The 18,111-nt window shown below is 42.9% G+C and overlaps 1 protein-coding gene across 9 annotated transcripts in view; it reads left to right on the plus strand.

Annotated features, from left to right (window-relative positions):
* Nucleotides 1-16,466, plus strand: part of NUP188 (nucleoporin 188) — a 42,187-nt gene extending 25,721 nt beyond the window's left edge. For 8 of the 9 annotated variants that reach the window (XM_025204968.1, XM_025204965.1, XM_025204966.1 and 5 more), the window contains 21 exons: nucleotides 713-846; nucleotides 1,525-1,631; nucleotides 2,416-2,622; nucleotides 3,168-3,337; nucleotides 3,624-3,693; nucleotides 4,573-4,640; nucleotides 5,200-5,395; nucleotides 5,925-6,002; nucleotides 7,140-7,225; nucleotides 7,724-7,875; nucleotides 8,777-8,958; nucleotides 9,621-9,821; nucleotides 10,394-10,486; nucleotides 10,709-10,867; nucleotides 11,689-11,826; nucleotides 12,300-12,374; nucleotides 13,137-13,346; nucleotides 14,020-14,151; nucleotides 14,322-14,392; nucleotides 14,801-14,930; nucleotides 15,642-15,812. In XM_025204968.1, coding sequence (XP_025060753.1) covers nucleotides 713-846; nucleotides 1,525-1,631; nucleotides 2,416-2,622; nucleotides 3,168-3,337; nucleotides 3,624-3,693; nucleotides 4,573-4,640; nucleotides 5,200-5,395; nucleotides 5,925-6,002; nucleotides 7,140-7,225; nucleotides 7,724-7,875; nucleotides 8,777-8,958; nucleotides 9,621-9,821; nucleotides 10,394-10,486; nucleotides 10,709-10,867; nucleotides 11,689-11,826; nucleotides 12,300-12,374; nucleotides 13,137-13,346; nucleotides 14,020-14,151; nucleotides 14,322-14,392; nucleotides 14,801-14,930; nucleotides 15,642-15,812 — 2,830 coding nt within the window. Of the gene's footprint in view, nucleotides 1-712; nucleotides 847-1,524; nucleotides 1,632-2,415; nucleotides 2,623-3,167; nucleotides 3,338-3,623; nucleotides 3,694-4,572; nucleotides 4,641-5,199; nucleotides 5,396-5,924; nucleotides 6,003-7,139; nucleotides 7,226-7,723; nucleotides 7,876-8,776; nucleotides 8,959-9,620; nucleotides 9,822-10,393; nucleotides 10,487-10,708; nucleotides 10,868-11,688; nucleotides 11,827-12,299; nucleotides 12,375-13,136; nucleotides 13,347-14,019; nucleotides 14,152-14,321; nucleotides 14,393-14,800; nucleotides 14,931-15,641 lie in introns of all 9 variants that reach the window. The other variant, XM_025204963.1, reaches the window with a different exon arrangement.
* The last annotated feature ends 1,645 nt before the right edge of the window (nucleotides 16,467-18,111 follow it).

Below are 18,111 nucleotides of genomic sequence, written 5' to 3' on the forward strand. Positions count from 1 at the left end.
TAACGCCCCCTTCCCCTGCTGCCTGTTGTTTCTCTTTACCATCATTTTTCCCATTCAGTTTTCTCCTTTGTTATATAGGTCACTCATTCCCCCCCAAAAACTGTGCGCTAAACTATGTACTGCAAAACACCTAACATGATATGAGACCTCTTACCTAATAAAGAGCTAGTAGAAGCATCTCACACCTTTTTTGGACAAACATTGCCTTTTCATCGAGTCTCAGACTGTAGGCTAGAGGCTTTACCATATCTCATACTTCCGCTTAAAATAGGCTTCACATTTCCTTATAGCCCAGGCAGCTTCTCAAGTATAACTGAAGATAGCTCTTCCAGAGAGAAGCTGTGAATCTTATATGAGTCTCTGTATAGTTACAGTTTATGTAGGTAGACCCAAAGACATATATGAAAGTCTCACTTCCCCAAGGAAGTGTTTTCTTACACAGCACAAAGAAAAAGGGTATGACACTTTTATTATGCTGCTGTTAAATTCAGGACTGGTTAAGCAATATAGCTTGTGTATATATTGTATTCTTGGAATTGTATATTTCAATGCTCACATAATATGTAGGAGTGAATACAATCCTTCTATAGCCTGTACCCTAGTTTGGTAGGACTTCATGTTCCTAAATATGCAGATTTGAGTACTGTACAAATAGTGAGAGCATCAGAGTTGATTTTGACTTATTTACCTTGACTTCTTTTTGGCAACACAGTGATGAGTCGCTGGGCCAGGGCCAGCTGCTGATCCAGACGGTTAAGTTGGCATTCTCAGTCACTAATAACGTCATCCGGTTGAAACCTCCTTCTAGTGTGGTATCCCCACTTGAACAGGCTCTCACACAGCATGGTACGTACTTCCTTGTTGGTCAGTCTGGGAAGCAGTGCGTGTTCCTTATTTCTGATTAACTTGTAACTTCTTGAAATTGTGTTTGACTTTTCCAAGTAGTGCTGTTCTCATCCTGTGCACCAGAAAGGGTAAGGGCACTCTTCTCTTCCAACACAGAGACTCAAAGAATTAGACTAAGGATGTTAGCCTAATCTGCATCACAGGGGATTATTTACTAGCATGTCTATTTCCCTTTATAACTTCTTCTTATGCTATTAAGTGCTGATCATATAATGGTGGGCCCACTTTTGAGTAAAGACCAGGATTGATTTTTTTTCTTGCTCCCCACTCAGCCATGATAGTCTTCCAGACATTAATGTTTTTGCTGCAGTGAAGGGCCCTGAATGCTAATACTTGTTGTTGCCCCACTAGGTCTTCTTTAAGATGAGCTGGTAGTGTTATTTTCATTCCTTTTGTGTTCTAACAAGAAAAGGGCTGAAAGAGATTCAGTAGATGCTATCAGTATCTGGATTTCTCCCTTGGTTTGTCAGAAGGCTGAATTCATTCCCTGCAACTCTCCTTCCTTTCCAGTATAGAAAATTACTGCCCAGTAAATAATTGCAGTCTTGAGAAGAGCCCTTAAAGTAGACTCAGTGTCATTCCAACTTCTCCCCTGTAACTTTACTTATGTTCTCCCAGGTGCTCATGGGAACAATTTGATTGCTGTCTTGGCCAAATACATCTACCACAAGCATGACCCAGCACTACCACGCCTTGCCATCCAGCTGCTTAAACGACTGGCTACGGTAAGAACAGTCTCTCACAAGAGTTTTCATATACTTTCTTTGCTAATTCTATTACTGAAACTGTCTGTCCAGTGACCCTCTTAGGACTTGACCACGTAGGGACACTTAAGAAACATAAGGCACTAAAGGTGGGAGCTCAGTATGCCCCAAATAGACAGAGTTAAACCTCCCATGTGGAGGCTTCTCATTCAGGTCTGGACTGCAATAGCTTTGTCCTCCTTGCTACAGTGATCTAAGGCCACTCTGCAACTGCATGAGAACCTCTAAAGAGGAGGGGGAACTTTTAACCAACTTATTTCCCTTTGTAGACAAATCCTTAGATACAACTTGTAATCTTTCTCACTTTGAGCTTTACAGTCATGTCCAGAAGAGGAATCCCATATTAAAACTTTTCAAGAGCCCCTAAATTTTACCTGTTAAGTTTGGACACTTGTCTAGGTTTTACAGAATGCTTTGAATGCTGCAGTTTGGGGAATATTTTTTTTCAAAGTTTATCAACCCAAATCTGCCTAGTTTTCTGTCTCTCTCCTTCATATTTCTTCTACTGATGAAATAGGCAAGGGGCAGAATTCTAAAGAGGTGACCAGAACTTGGAAAAACTTAATAGTCTTCCACATTTCATTAGGATCAAAACTATTTCTTGACTTCCTCCTCACTCCTTCACTCAGAGATGAGTGTTCTTGATTTTCACTTCAAATAGCAAACTACAGGCTTCATTCATATTGAAAAGAAGCACCACAGAGTTAAATGATTTTCATTTCCCAGCATCTCTTACCTTTTGCAGGTTGCTCCTATGTCTGTGTATGCCTGCCTTGGCAGTGATGCTGCTGCTATCCGTGATGCTTTCCTGACTCGTCTTCAGAGTAAGATTGAGGACATGCGCATTAAAGTCATGATCTTGGAATTCCTCACAGTTGCTGTAGAGACACAACCTGGGCTTATTGAGTTGTTCCTGAACCTGGAAGTGAAAGATGGGGACGATGGGTCAAAGGTACAATACCAGTTGTTTGTCTGCACATAGGGTTACTGGTTGTTTTTTTTCAGTCAGTTCAGTTAAGGACGCATCTGTACAAGTTTCCACATGTGTTAATTAAAATTTTTATTCAATTTAAATGTTGTCTAATATGCATAAGATAAATGCAGTGTGTACATGTAATACAAGGATGTTTCTGGCATCTAAGTTATACCCCCAGTATCAGTGTAACCTGGTTTAACCAAAGGAGCATCTTTTGCATTATCTAAGACTTGTCTTTACTCAGACTTGGTAATAGTAACATTGTTCAGTTTTCTTTTTTTCAGCTCTGTAAGTTCATCTTTGCACTTGTGAAAACAGTTTATTCCTTTCCTCAACATTTTATAAATTCTTTATAAGCATTTTGTATTACATACACATCAAATATATGCCCACTGCTCGTGGTCAAGGTTTGCTTCCCTTTGTATTACTTAGATGGAACTGAGTCTCACACTGAAACAGAAGATGTCTGTATTTTGATTATATATAGATAACCTTATTACTTTTCCCCCCCTTTGCTTTAGGAATTCAGCTTGGGGGAATGGAGTTGCCTCCAGGTGATCCTGGAGCTGATAGACTCTAAGCAGCAGGAAAGATATTGGTGTCCTCCCCTCTTGCACCGTGCTGCCATTGCGTTCCTACATGCTCTGTGGCAGGACCGTCGGGATAGTGCTATGCTTGTTCTGCGGACCAAGTGAGTCTTTACTTTTCTATACTGTTTTTGACTGTGAAGTTTTTGTGTGGAGCTCTCTCTTTGCCCTGTCACAAACTCCAGACATCTGTTTATCTTCAGAAATAACCACCCTAAAACCAAAGTACAGTGTGTGAATGTAATTATATATACAGTATGTGAAATGCCACATTTCTCAAGTAGTGGAGATTACACTTAAAGGCTGGCCAGGTCAGGCTATTGCAGTTAAGCCTTTTGCAGAGACAAAACAGATAAACTTACACTATTTTTGCTTGTGTTCTGTTTTCAGGCCCAAGTTTTGGGAAAATTTAACCAACCCCCTGTTTGGGATCCTTGCTTCCCCTTCAGAAACATCAGAGGTGAGGTGTTTATAAGGACCTAAAGGTAACTGTGTTTATCTAAGTGGAAGTGAGTGGTTTATGTGGCTTTCCTCCTTAAGAGGGAGTTTGATAAGTTGGTTAAGGATAGGTAAGAGAAGTGAGTCCTAGGGTTTGTTTCCAACTCCTTTGTGAAGGCTAGCTGTGTAACCTTAGAAAAAGTTTCCTAAAACTTTTGCCTCTCCTTCCCTATCTGTAAAATCGAGATAACATCTACCCCAACACGGGGATGAGGCTTTCATTCTTTACTGGCTTGTAAAGAACTAGTACTCCAGAAGTGTGAAGTATAGTGTATACCTAGAGCAATCTCTTCTCTCCTCAGCCAGATTAGCAGCATGGTGGTGTCCTGAGGATCTTTCCATCTTGGGAGCTTCTGTCTTTCTCTGTGGAAATACTAATCCTTCATCTCACTGCAGTGCAGATTTCAACAAGGCTCTCTTCTCTGATTGGGAAGAGATGAACTGCTGTCTGGTGAGGCAGCTGCTCTTTCACAGAACCCATTCCATCATCATGCCTCCCTAATGGCTTTGTCCTTCTGGGAGGGACAGTTGTGTACAGCTGTGATTCCATCAGCCTTCTTGGAAGGATTGAACAGGCATGAGTCTTAAGTCTTCCTTATGTTTCTCCCTCTGCCCAAGAGAGGAAGGAACTTTTAACCCTGTTGGTATAATGCTTGAATGTCCAAATATAGCAGGAGATCTGGGTTGCTTGCACAGCATCAGTGTTCTTGCCTGAAGGAGAACTCTGAATTTCATGGTCCTAAACTCTGCTCTTGTTGGACAGGACTCGGAATGTCTGGCATGATCTGACCTGGAGCTATGAGTAACCTGCTCATGCTCTGCTTTTATTCCCTCTTTGTAGCTCAGTGTCTTGGACACCTGTGCCTTAATCATGAAAATCATCTGCCTGGAGATCTACTATGTAGTCAAGTGAGTGTTTGGTGATCTGCTCTTTTGTTAAGTGTTCAGTATACCTGAGGACACTTTACACTGAGGATGAAGTCCTTTAGTGCCTGTGAGTGAAATGCAGTTATTTCCTGTTATTCCTGAAGTTACCAAGAATGCATGCAAAGAGCTAACTTTCTGAGTAAGAATGTGATATTTTTACATTTGTGAGAGGCAAGGATTTCTGTGGGCAGTATCTTTTATTGGACCAGCTGCATAGCTGGGAGAGATTTAGATAAGCATTTGGGCACAAAATCCCCCTCTTCAGGTCAGTTACTTTACTGTTTAGTGTTCTGAGAGTTCAGGCTTAAGTAAAAAATGACATTTAAAAAAATATTAGTGCTTTCTCTCCAGGGGTTACTTCTACTCTGTGACATTTGATGAAATCAGAGGAGTCCTCTTCAGAGTTCTTTCTAATATATGGAATAATCTTTACCCCACATTGCTGTGTCCATGACTTTCCAACATGAGTCTCAGAGGGTGCATGTTCTCTGACCAAGGAGTAAATGAAGATGCATCTCATTTCTTCTCTTGATTTTGTCAGGGGCTCACTGGACCAGTCCCTAAAAGATACCTTGAGGAAATTCTCTAGCGAAAAGCGCTTTGCTTACTGGTCAGGATATGTGAAGTCACTGGCACATCATGTGGCAGAGACAGAGGGTACCAGCTGTGCCTCCCTGACAGAATATCAAATGCTGATTTCAGCCTGGCGGATGCTGCTGATCATCTCTACCAGTCATGTAAGAGCCACATTGACATTATTTTTAATTCCTATGTCACTGACATAAAATTAATGTTTTGACTCTTCTTACTGAGCCACAGGTGGAGGGGTGAAGGATCAGGCTTTTTTTTTCTCTCCGTTAATCTGTATGTATACTTGTGATTTAGATGGCTGCCAATACCTTACAACTGAATTATCTGCCTGGGTTTTCTTTTACTGACTGATCACAACTAGCATATTGTGTGTGCGCGCAAAGAGGTGAGGAAATGGTAAACTATTTTTAAAGGAGTGTAAAGGAAGCCAGTAATACTGTCTACCTCCAGTAATTACTGCTGTAAGTAATTAAATGAATATTGATAAAATGATAAAGATTCCCGATGTATATATTGCTCCCAGTTACCAGTCAGAGTGTTGATTTTTGCCAATAACAACTATCACTGACCGTTTCTATTTTTATAAAAACAATAGGGTTCATGCTGGATGGGAAATACAATTTAGCTTTTACTGTTGCATATGATTAATCTGAGCTCTGTCATTGGTTTCCGTAGGCAGATATAATGCATCTGACTGATTCTGCAGTCCATCAGCAGCTGTTTCTGGATGTGCTAAGTGGAACCAAGGCTTTAGTAAGTATTTGTGTTTCAGTATGTGGTCTTTCAATAAATTGTAGCTTTAGACTGAGTGTGCAGTTTTCTTGCCTGTTTTTGCTAAGAGGACCTCCATCCTGTACCTATCTGAGGTTCATCATTTTTTGATTCTTTGAGATGAGGCTGCAACAAAAGGCCCTCTCTAGAATAATTTTGCTTTCCTGCTCTGTCTGATTGTATTTGATTTGCTTGGCCATTGTGTGACCTTGCAGATAGTTCTGACTAGGAATCCTGCAGTGTTGCAAGCTGTTGAAAGTCAGAAACTGTTGGCTTTTATCCCATGTCCTGATTTCAGCTACCTTCCTATTTGTATTACCATTGCACATAGGTGCTGTTGTGCTAGGCTTTGAACAGGCACAACAAAAAGAGGGTTTCTGTCTCCAGAAGCTTAAAATCTGTAAGACAAAAAACAACAGATGGGTATAAGCATATGGGGAGTACAAGGAAATTATGTGAAACTATTAGTCAGCGTGGTAGGCAGTAGTCTCATCTGCTGTTGAAGGCCAGACTTTATTTCTCACATCTCCAAATTCTGGAGTCCTTTTAGACAGACTGGCAGTTGCTGTAGCAGATGTTTTAGGCAGGTATTTCCCTGTGGGAGAGTTTTCTTTCTCTCCTTTTTCAAACAATGGCAGGAGGAAACTCTGGTTTAGTAAACAAGATGAAATCCAGTGTACTAGATTTCCCATTCCACAAGGGTTGCAAGTTGAGATGCTGAGTTTATAAACAGAGAATTTTACAGTTGATTGTTAAGATGTGTAGTGGCCTGACTTCTGGGAGTTCTGTCTTGTTGACTGACTGGTCTAGCTCTATGCTATTAGTATCTAGGTTCCCACACTTCACTGGAGTGAAGTGTGTGTATTCCCTTAGCTGTGTGAAGGACAGATTACGTGGCACATCATTTTTTTTTTTTAATAACAGAGAGTAATGTAAACCCCTTCTGTTATAGCATGGGCTATGTTTCTCCATGCTGCTTGTTCATTGCAAGGTCTGCTTGGAATTAGCAGTCCAGAAGGGAGGGGAGCACTAGTTAGTACTCTGTATATTAGTGCTGAGTCTCTTTTTCTTTCTCTTTGCTAATGTTGCATTTGTAACTATGGGGGCATTTCTCCTTAGCTGCTGGTTCCCATGTCAGTATCCTGCCTGCAGCTGGGATCTATGCTATGCACCCTTCTTCTGATTCTGCTCAGACAGTGGAAAAGGTAGGTATCTTGTTCGGACAGCTGTTTGCTAGGCAAGTTCATAGTCACAGATCAATGTAAGACCTTAGGAGATGTCCAGGTGAGTTGCTATAGCCAGAATTTCCTTGATGATTTGGGAAGAAAAGGAGATACCTTACTGTGTAAACCTGTGGAATGACAGACTTCTTCACCTTGAAGGTAATATTGATAATGTCTACTGCTAAACTCTATTGCGAAACAATGGTTTAATGCCTTGAGTTCTTTCTTATTGGAGAGATGAAACGGAAACTTGAATCACAGTAAGAGCTTGTAGTCTCACCCTGTTTGCAGTACAAATTCCTGGAGGGGGGAGTCTTTGAGGAGATCCTGGGGTAACTTAAATGGAGTGTCTCTTGTGCTGAAAAAGCGCAAACTGTATCTGAAAACTTCACAGGCATGTTTCACACAAATTAGTGACAATCAAAATGTTAAGTAAGGAATTTTGTCTAATCTGAAGAGCTCTCCCTTTTTTGTTGTCAGTGAATTGAATTCTGTGGATAAAATCATAAACTCCTTGACGCAGATTTTGGAGGGAGTATTGCAGGCGGATCAGCAGATGATGGAGAAGACCAAGACCAAGGCCAAAGTGTTCTCTGCTCTCATCACTGTCCTGCAGATGAAGGAGATGAAAGGTGAGCTGACCCAGGAAAGGTTATCAAGATCAGAGTTGTCACTATGAAAGCATTTGTGTCATGCTCTATCTTTTCAAAATCAGGAATATTCAGTTAGTGTGAGCTGTTCTTTTAGTTTCTCATTCATTTTATTTATAGTGTAGTACACAGGGGCCCCAGTGAGGGTCAGACTCCTATTTTGCAAGGTCCTGTATAGTGATGAATTATAGGCAAATCCCTGCTTCAAAAAGCTTGGCAATCTACCATTTGATCTTTTGTATGGTCTTTGGCCTCATGATGGGAATGCTGCAAAGCCCATCTCTTTGCACAAGTTTTTGGAAGGCATTCACATTGAATCGGAAAGTCTTAATTTAACACTCACACTTGATGAAGGCTTGCAATCAGCTAGAAATGTGTGGAAGGTGGGTCAGTTGATTGTAAGGTTTGATGTGAAATTAATATTTTGAGGACTCCCCGAGCAGGAACTAGGTGTCTGCTGGATACAGGAATTGCCATATTCTCGGGTCCCTTGGAATTTAGTATTATCTCTAGCAGTGGAAAGTACTAGCTGCTTCAGAAAAAACATGCAAGAATCCCAGCAGTAGGTAACTGCTGCCCCTGTCAGCATCTGCATTGTGCTCTGAAGCATAAGGTTTTTGTACACCTTTATAAATAAAAACACCCTATCTTTCTTAATACGAGTATCCTCTACCCCCTCATGGAATCCTCCTAAGCTTGTGGCTAATTGTGTAGGTCCCTCTGGAGTATCTTACAATTTTGTAGATTTTTAAATGAAAACTGAATACATATTGACTCTAGAAAGTGCGGCACCTGAACATGTAACTAGTGTACCAGTTAAATTGGGAACCTAAATCTTAGGATGATGTGGTGAAACATTGTCTGCTCTGTATGTGTCCCACAGTGAGTGAGATCCCACAGTACTCCCAGTTGGTGATGAGTGTTTGTGAGACAATCCAAGATGAGGTAATTGCGCTGTTTGATCAGACGAGGCACAACTTGACTTCTGGAGACTCAGCAGATGACAAGGACAGTATGGAAACAGATGATGTCTCCCGAGTTAAACACAAGGACCAGCGAGATGGGGTAAGGGGATTGTTTAGTTTCTCTGTAGCCATGTTTTTGCTATGCAAACAAAACTGCGTGCTATGCACCATGACATGTCCTGTCCGTATCAGTTGTTATGTACCAGTTACTACGTAGTAGAAAATGGGGTGAATTTATTCTCCTCTACAACCATTATTTGGACGATGCTCTTTGGAAGTCTGCTTCTTCTTTTGTATGAGCATGTTGGAACATTTCGTCCCGGGTTTCTGAAAGCACACACTACTTGGGAAACTAAGGCACAAATGGATTAAATGACTTTCCTAAGGTGACAAAGGAAGTCTGTGACAGAGCTGGGACATGAACCCACATCTCCCAACTGCTGATTTTCCCCAGTGTGCAGGTTGTCCTTGGCTGTGAGTACAGCTACAACCTGCCCAATGTTCCTCCAAGTAGGACACTGGAAGAAATTGACTGTTGCTGCTTCTTTTTTAAGGAGCCTTGTCACAGTTGTTACTTATCCAGCCCTCTAAGTGTACAGTGCTATGGAAGGGGTTACAAATGCCATAATTCATATGTGCAGCAGTTACAGTTTGGATCCCAGTAGTAAATGCCCAATGGATGTTATTTCCTGACAGTCTTCTAATGTCTGTCCGTTTTCTTCCCTATCTGTGCTGTATCCTCCCCTTTCCTTCCTATGGCAGGTCTGTGTTCTGGGGCTGCATCTGGCAAAGGAACTCTGTGAAATAGATGAAGATGGAGATTACTGGCTGCAGGTTACTAGAAAGGTCCCTGTACTTCCCACTACTTTCACAGCCTTGGAAATCAGCCTGAGAGTCAAACAGAACCTTCATTTCACAGAGGCCTCGTTGCATCTACTCTTTACCTTAGCTAGGACACAACAGGTGAGAAATGCAAATAGAAGAGAACTTGTTGCTCTGCTCTTAGGCCTGTATTTCAAATTGAGTTGTTCTCATTCCATTGTATGCTGGCACCATCAACCTAATAAAGCTCTAATACAGCTCTGTCAAAGGGGAGGAATTACAGGGGCCTCCTCAGTTTTTCCATTCCTGAGTAATGGTTTGTCTAGGATAGAGGAATAGAACTGATTCTGTCCTAGAGAAAACCTGTAATTCAGATCAAGACATTTCTCTCTAAATACCTCTCTGCCATGCAAATGTAACACCATGGCTAATAGGGATACAGCAGCACTGAAGCATAGGCATCTGGTCACTCTGCAGCTATGGTAATGCATTACTTATTTGTTGAAGTTCATCATTGTCCAAGATGAGGAATAGAGATCATTTTCCCAAGGTTGTTCCAGTCGAACACAATGTCGGTGGTGATACATAACGCAGTCCTGTGGATCTTTTTATGAAAACTAGTACTGTCTAGGGGGAAGAGGAATTCACCTTAGATGGGTGTGAGTTTAGAGAGGTCTGGTACCTCTTCTGACTGTGGCTGTTCTGTGTTGCAGGGAGCTGCAGCTGTGGCTGGAGCAGGTGTCACGCAGAGTGTCTGCCTGCCCCTCCTGAGTGTATATCAGCTTAGCAGTAATGGAACAATTCAGGTGAGTGCTGTCTCTTTTTGCTTTTGAAACTCATAGGGAAGTTCACTGGGAAGGCCTGAATGCCTTCTTCAGTCTAGGGCTAGCAGAACAGCCTCCAGGACTTAGAAGGTGAACACCATCACCCTGGACCTTGGAATTTCTCATGCTGTTGTGAAAAGAGTGTGTCATTTTGTGGGAGCAGGAGTATAAGTAAATCTTATTTTTTGTGGCTGGTCTGTTCAGACGCCTGCCTCATCCCGGAAATCTCTGGATGCCCCCTCTTGGCCTGGGGTCTATCGTCTCTCTATGTCATTGATGGAGCGCCTTCTGAAGACACTTCGGTACAACTTCCTGACAGAGGCACTGGACTTTGTGGGTGTCCATCAAGAGAGGATTCTCCAAGTATGTTCACCCTTACTTCTTTATGTTGCCACTTATTATGTAAATAACAGCAGCGCCCAGAATATGTTAGGTGCTGGACAGACTTAGATAAAGACGCAATCCCTGCCTCAGAAAGCTTGATCTAAAAACAGATAAAGAGAAGGGGAGATTAATTCCAACATAATCACAGTGGCCAGGCAGGGGATGGAAGTATTATTAGGCTGCTAGATCCTGGCCAGTCAACACACTGATGGATGTATTGTTAGGCTGCTAGATCCTGGCCAGTCAACACACATTCATTGCTCTTACTCGCCAGGTTATAATTCCACTGTAACTGTTTCATGTGTCCACTCAAAACAGCAGCATCAGGAAGTGTTGAGTGAGATCTCAGTCTGTGACTCATCTACTTGGAAAAAAAGCAGCAGAGTGAGCTCACCTCTAAAAATAGTTTTTAGTCCCTCTGGTAACAAAAATGCTGCAGTCAGGTTTCTGTCACGATTCAGGTGGGCAGCTCATTTCCCTCAATACTCAAATCCCTGCATCAGCCAAACTGATGCAAATTTGCTGAAAAACCCTATTCTAAGGTAGCAGTTAATTGCATGTGTGTGTAAGCACAGTAGTTGTCTTATTCTGCCACTACCTGCCAAATGGGTCGGCCGGCTAACTTTTAAGTCATAATAAGTCCAGGAGGCTGTGTCGTTGCCTGTAGTTGTTCTGTTGCTGTTTCCTTATTAAAGTGTACTTACATGGCCCTAGGGGTAAATCTCTGCACCTTCAGCTTTTTCTAGGAAGGGATGGATATTTTTGTGCTGTGGCAGTCATCTCAATTATTCTGTCTCCAGTGCCTGAATGCAGTACGGACTGTGCAGAGCTTGGCCTGTCTGGAAGAAGCTGATCACACTGTTGGCTTCATTCTTCAGCTCTCCAATTTTATCAAAGAGTGGCATTTTCACCTGCCACAGCTCATGAGGGACATGCAGGTAAAGTGACACTTTGTCATGCTAGCTAGCAGGTGGCTAACAGAGAGCCCTTTCACTGAAGCTGTTGTTAAGTGGGGCCACTGAAAGAAAATGATTCTTTTCGCATGGAGCCTTTCAGTTGCAGAATGAGGTACAGTTACATGAGAGGGATAGATTAACCAGGGCTGAGCGGTGGTAACTCTTGGAGGATTGAGTGTCTCATTGCATCTAGGCTGGAACCTTGGTGTCAGTTGTGTCTGGGAAAATCTGAAAATTCTGCTGATGCCTGATCTCTGGTTGAAGCACCTCTGTCTCTGTTGGGACTGGATTTTCCAACCCCCACCCTGGAAGCCTAGGATATAATAATCACATAATTTAGGCTTGTTAGAGGATTTGGGAGTAGAAAATTTAGATGTCTCAAAGTTGTACCTGAGAGAGATGGTAGATGGATTCAATTTGCCCTCTAAGAATTGTATTTTTCGTGGTTATTTCAGGTGAACTTGTGTTACCTGTGCCAAGCCTGTACTTCCCTTCTGCATAGCCGCAAAATGCTTCAGCACTATCTACAGGTGAGGAGGGGACCCTACTGACAAGGGGGAGGGGCTACAGTCCTGGGTCCCTCACTTAAAAGCCAATAAAATATTGATCAGTATCCAGTCCTTGTTTCCAGAGATTTAACCATGGATCATCACCAACCCTGGAGTTCAGTAGCTAAAGCTGAGTTGGTTGTACCTCTCTGTAACCAGGACTTACATAGAACAGCTTGAAAACAATGTATACTTTGTAGGCTAGTCACCATTAATATAAGACATCCAATGTAGAAACAGTAATCAGTATTAGCTACTTAAGAGCAGACTGCTGTGCTGGGAAGAAGCTATTGTGGTTAAATGAGAATTGATACGCCAATGACTTGGTGTCCTTGGCTTGCTTTAAGTGGCAAGAAAACATGGCTCCAGCTCTTCTGGTTTCTCTAGGTAGATTTGAGAGGGAGAGGATGCATTTTTATTGATGCATCTTTACAGCTGAGCTAGGGTTCTTTCTGGCAACAGTTTCATTAGAAACTCCTTTTTTTCCCAGAGCATGGAGTTTTAAATAGTGTCTGCAGATTCCATTCCTGCAATACAGACAGGCATGTTCCTCTCCTGCAAGATCACTGAAGGCCTTAGAGCAACATCCTAGAAGGCTATGTTCTCATTGGGCTAAGCAAAGTGTGGGTGCCTTGCTACAGCTTTCCTGTTACCAGTAACTTAATCTTCTGCAAAGATTGGTCTTAGCACAGGACACTGAAACGATACCTGTGTGCGTGTGTGTGTTCTCTTCCTCTTCCACAGACAAAAAATGGGGACTCCCTTCCCTCAGGTGTGACACCTCGAGTGCAGCGCACCTCTCAGACCTCCTCCAGGCATCCAAACCCTGAATCAGAGGCTGCAGAGCAGAAGGCCCTGCGCACAGTGCAGTACAGTCTCCTGAAAATCCTTAGCAAATCACTGGCTGCCCTGCGCCACTTCACTCCTGACCTCTGCCAGATCCTCCTTGATCAGGTACCAGGGATAGAAGAGAGACAGATATCTGCAGGGGAAGGAGCTAAGAGCATCCTGAATTATCGTCTGGATTTCATGAGTCTGTTCCAAAGAAAATGATAGCCCACTTCTTAATCTATCAGCTCTTCTTTAAAAGGCATTGCTCAAGACAGGTAGCCTTTGGAATTGGTCACAGATCAGTCTGAAAGGAAGTATTACTATTTAACCTATGTGACTTACGTAGGGTTTGAGATGTGGAACTACAATTGTTTCTGTAGCTTTCACTTGGACTGCTCTCCACAATCATATGTATATATATCCTTATTTACCAGAATAAACTGATAATCCAGCTAGTCTTAGATCCAATTACTGCTGACTATGCAGTGTGTGAAGGCAGCCTTCTTACCACCGATTTGTTGAGGTGGTTTGGATTTGTTCTGTGTCTGCAGTGGATGGTCACTGGACTAGATGGGACTCAGAAGACTGGGTTTTATCTTTGTTTCTGCCCCTGGATGCTGGCTGACCTCGGATTTAGTTTCTCTCTTTTAACCTTGAGATAATATGATAGGCAGTCTCTTGTAAAGCACTTCAAGATCTGCAGGTTGCGAGAGCACGGTATAGGAGCTAGGGGTTGTTACTGCTGCAATACCACAGTCATAGCCTTTGAATGACTTCTGTCCCTCTCTCCCTGCAGTCACTGGACCTTGCTGAGTACAACGTGCTCTTTGTTCTGAGTTTCACCACACCAGCCTTTGATTCAGATGTCGCTCCCTCCTTTGGGACCCTCCTGGCCACAGTCAACGTGGTTCTTAACATGCTGGGCGAGGTAGGAGCCTGTGTTCTTAGTTCTTTAAGGGCCCATGAGGCTGCACAGTAGCTGCAGTGTTCTCTGGGCACTTAATCTGCCCTTTTAAGGGAGAATGGAGACTTGCTCCTGTAAGTCTGTTCTCTCCTTGTGGAACTCCAGTCTTTAATAATTTTTTTCCCCCCCTAAAGCTGGATAAGAAGAAGGAGCCCTTCCCTCAAGCTGTAGGGCTGAATACGCAAGAGGGGACCAAAACTCTTAAGTAAGTCTCTCAGTTTTTTAGTTAGACATGGCTGTGGAGCAGAGGCTCAGGGGTCCTTATCTCACCCAAACTGGGAGCTATAGGGCTAAATTCAACTTCTCTCCACATTTGTTTCTGTTTCTCGTCTCATGTCAAGCAAGCAGTTCACCAGTCCCTACCGAAGTGCTTAAAAGCAGGCAGGGCTCATGGTAGGTTAGCGTGCAAAATTGGCCCATACTACTCCCAGCCATTGGTGGGTATAGGGGAAGAGATGGCTAGCCAACCTGTATGGATCTAACTTAGCTGAATAATACCTGTACCTGAGTAAAATGAACATTTTCCCTGTTCTGCATTGTCTGCAGCAGGTCCTCCTGAGGGTTAATGGTCTTCCAGTGGTAACACTTGTGCTGACTTGTCTTCTTTGCATAGGTCCCTGCTCATGTTTACAATGGAAAACTGTTTCTACCTGCTCATCTCCCAGGCTGTTCGGTACTTGAAGGATCCAGCTGTGCATCCACGAGACAAGCAGCGAATGAAGCAGGAGCTCAGTTCGGAGCTGGTAAGCTGCAGGGAGAGCTGATTTTTCCTCCTCTGATGCTGTTTAGCTTCCGTAAGCCTTTTAGTTTATGTGGATTGGTCCATTCTGAGACAGCTGCTGTACCTCCCTGCATGCCAGCTGGCAGGTCTAATGGAGATTCTGCACTTGTAGCAAAAGTATCCAAACTGTCTCGCTATAGCAGTTAAGGCTTGTCCATAAGCTTCTGTGTGTAATGATCAGAATGCTTTGGAGGTTTCATGTACAAAAACATCTTACAACTGGCCTGCAGGTGTATGTGGCTAAAGCCTGGGGCTTGGCTACCAGCTATGTTCTAGGGCAGACTGAGGCATGGAATTGCTTTGAGCTGGAGCACGTTGTGTAAATGGAGTTTTACTGAGCTGTGGGTAAAAGAATAATGTTGACCTGGCTTACCTTGTGTGAATGTGGCAATGGAAGGCACTGTTAGAAGGGGATAGTATTGTGATGTTGTGATACTGTATCTGTTTCCATCTTGCTTGGCCCTTCTGCCTCTAAGTGATCTAGTGAAAATGGTACCTATGGTCAGGTGACATCTAGTTCGTGTGTGTGAAGTAAACTGTCTCAGGCACCCCTATGCTGACTGTGTATCAGAATGCCCCTGGGGTCCTGTCCTTTGCCTCAGGTGTCTTGCATGGGAAGTGGGGCAGATATGTACATTGGCAAAGCTAACTCTTGGCGAATGTCTCATTTCAGAGTACGCTGCTCTCCAGCCTGTCTCGTTACTTCCGCCGTGGTGGTCCCTCTTCTCCTGCCAGTGGGGTCCTTCCTTCCCCCCAGGGAAAGTCTGCCTCCAAGTTTGGTCCTGAGGGGCAGGAGCCTTTGATCCAACTGGTGCAAGCCTTTGTCAGACATGTGCAGAGATAGGTTCTGTACTTCCACTGCCTCCCTTTTCAGGATTCACACCAGAACTACATATTTCCACAACAGAAGGTACCACGCTTGGCAGGACTTGTGATGAGGACTGAGGGAGAGCTGGACGATACTCTAAATTGAGCAAGAACACCAGCCAGTGAGATCCCATTGAACCTGACTAGCAGAGTGAATGAAAGGTCCAAGAGTAGAGCCCTTTCAAAGGAACTGATCAGTCCCTACAGCCACCCTGCCTGGCTGGGTACAAGTGCTGAGTGTGCAAACCTGTTATTTTAATAGCTTGTACCTCAGCAGAAGCAGCTGGGTGGGGAGAGGAGGCAACTTTTCTATCTTCCTCTGGGCATTAACTTTGCTCTTACTACAAGCTGCACAAGATGCAATCTTCCTTTCCCCAGCAGTGAGGTACAGTCAAGGGATCAGCCAGCAATCTTTCTACTGCTATTTTTGTATTGAACAGTGCAAGGCAAGGTGATGCGTGTGCGTGCGTGTGCGTGCTCCCTCCTCCTGTCAGTTTGTGCGTTCTGTATATTTCAGAAGATTAGAACACCACCTCACCCAGAAAAAGTTTTTAAGTCAAAATTCCATTGCTCCTTTCTTGCAAGTTTTTGTAACCATGCCCTATTTATACTGATATTAAAACATTTATAGACAAACTGCTGGACTTGTGTGGCCGTGCATCGGTACAGCAGCCTACAGCAATGGATTCTTCAGTTTGGGCATCTTGTGTGCAATAATAGGCATCATTTTAAAGGCTCAGAAGGGAGTTTAGATACTTTTACATGCTGATGAAAGCAGAAGGTAGCAGTGCTGTCAGCACTACCTCCTTTGTACCCTTACCCTATTTGCTGTAAAGTTTTGGGACTTTAGGCTCCATGCTAGATGCATTTATAGTCTTTGCAAAACAATCCCTCCCTGGGACTCTGGCAGAAGTAGTGGTGATGAGTCAATTTATTAAATCTAAACCTCCAAAATATTGGATTTTTAAGTAGACAACATAGGGATTGACTATCTGCACAAGGGCAAGCTGCCATGGTACCTTCCTTTGGAGGTGCATAGAAAGGGGTGGGTTGGTAAGGAGAAAGTACTTGAGTTGTCTGACAAGGGCCATGCATGCATTTCATTGCTGCTGTGGTCTCTTCAAATGTTTTCCTGGATTCACTTCTTAAGGCTCAGGTGCAAATAAGACAGTATGATAAAGAATGAATTTGTGATGGATATGGGACTACACAAAAGAAAGCTCCATCATTGAGGCATTATAGGGCTTGTTACAATACAAGGAAAATCTACTACCAGCTAAGTGATCTAGATTAGTAGAGCCTGCACTTCTGGAGCAAGTACAAGGAACACTTAATACCACTTAAACTCAAGATTTATAGTAGTCTTGTTATCTGTGTACATACTTTTTAGTGGTTGCAGGTAAGTTATAATATTTACTGCAGGTTCTGTATGTGTGCAGTGACCCTTTTTATACCAAAAATTGGCTTTATGCCAGGTGAATTCACTCATGTGATCTGTGTGGTGGAAGCCTACAGTCAGCTGCCTTGTGGGAGTGATGTGCACCAAAATACAGTCTGTGTGGATCTGTGTTAATCACTTGTCTGCTGACAGGCCTGTGTTTCTGTAGTTGCCATCCTCATTATGGCTTCTAAGCTAGTAGGACACTTATCTCCAACTGTCTGCTATTGGAGAGTACCAAAATGATCTTGTAAAAGTGATAGAAATGGGTCTGGAGGTCAGTACAGTCAAGGTCTTGGAACATATCCCTACTTGTTATATTGTAAAGTATGTTTCCTTTATGTGAATTTGAGTTATGCAGTACATATGCTCCTGGAAAATGGAGCATAAAGTGAGGGAAACCTGTACTTTATTTCCTTCCATCAGTTTATATAGTTCTGTGTAACCTGACAGACTCATAGCTGTTTTAATTGTCAACCTCCTTGGGAGGTTATGAAGAGAATTTAAGAAAATGGTCTTATAGAACCTCATGCCTGAAGAGTGGTAGTGGTAGCTAGTTCAAGAAGTCAGTTCCAAAAGCCTAATAAAGTATAATTAAAGAGACAGTATTGCAGAGATAGGGCTAACCTTATTTAGATTATTTTAGTACTTTACTGTTCCTTGAAGTATACCTGTTAACACCAAGCCATCTCAGCTATAGCTCCTTTTATAGATAGCTAATCTAGCAGGATGACAGGCAGCTGTACAAGTGTACATACATCTCTTACTAATCCAGCTCAGATCATTTTGTCTTTGCTTTCACTCATTGAAAGACAGCCACCTGTTTCTGGTTCATCCA

This window comes from Alligator sinensis, unplaced genomic scaffold (assembly GCF_000455745.1).
Source record: "Alligator sinensis unplaced genomic scaffold, ASM45574v1 scaffold388_2, whole genome shotgun sequence".
Taxonomy (NCBI): Eukaryota; Metazoa; Chordata; order Crocodylia; family Alligatoridae; genus Alligator; species Alligator sinensis.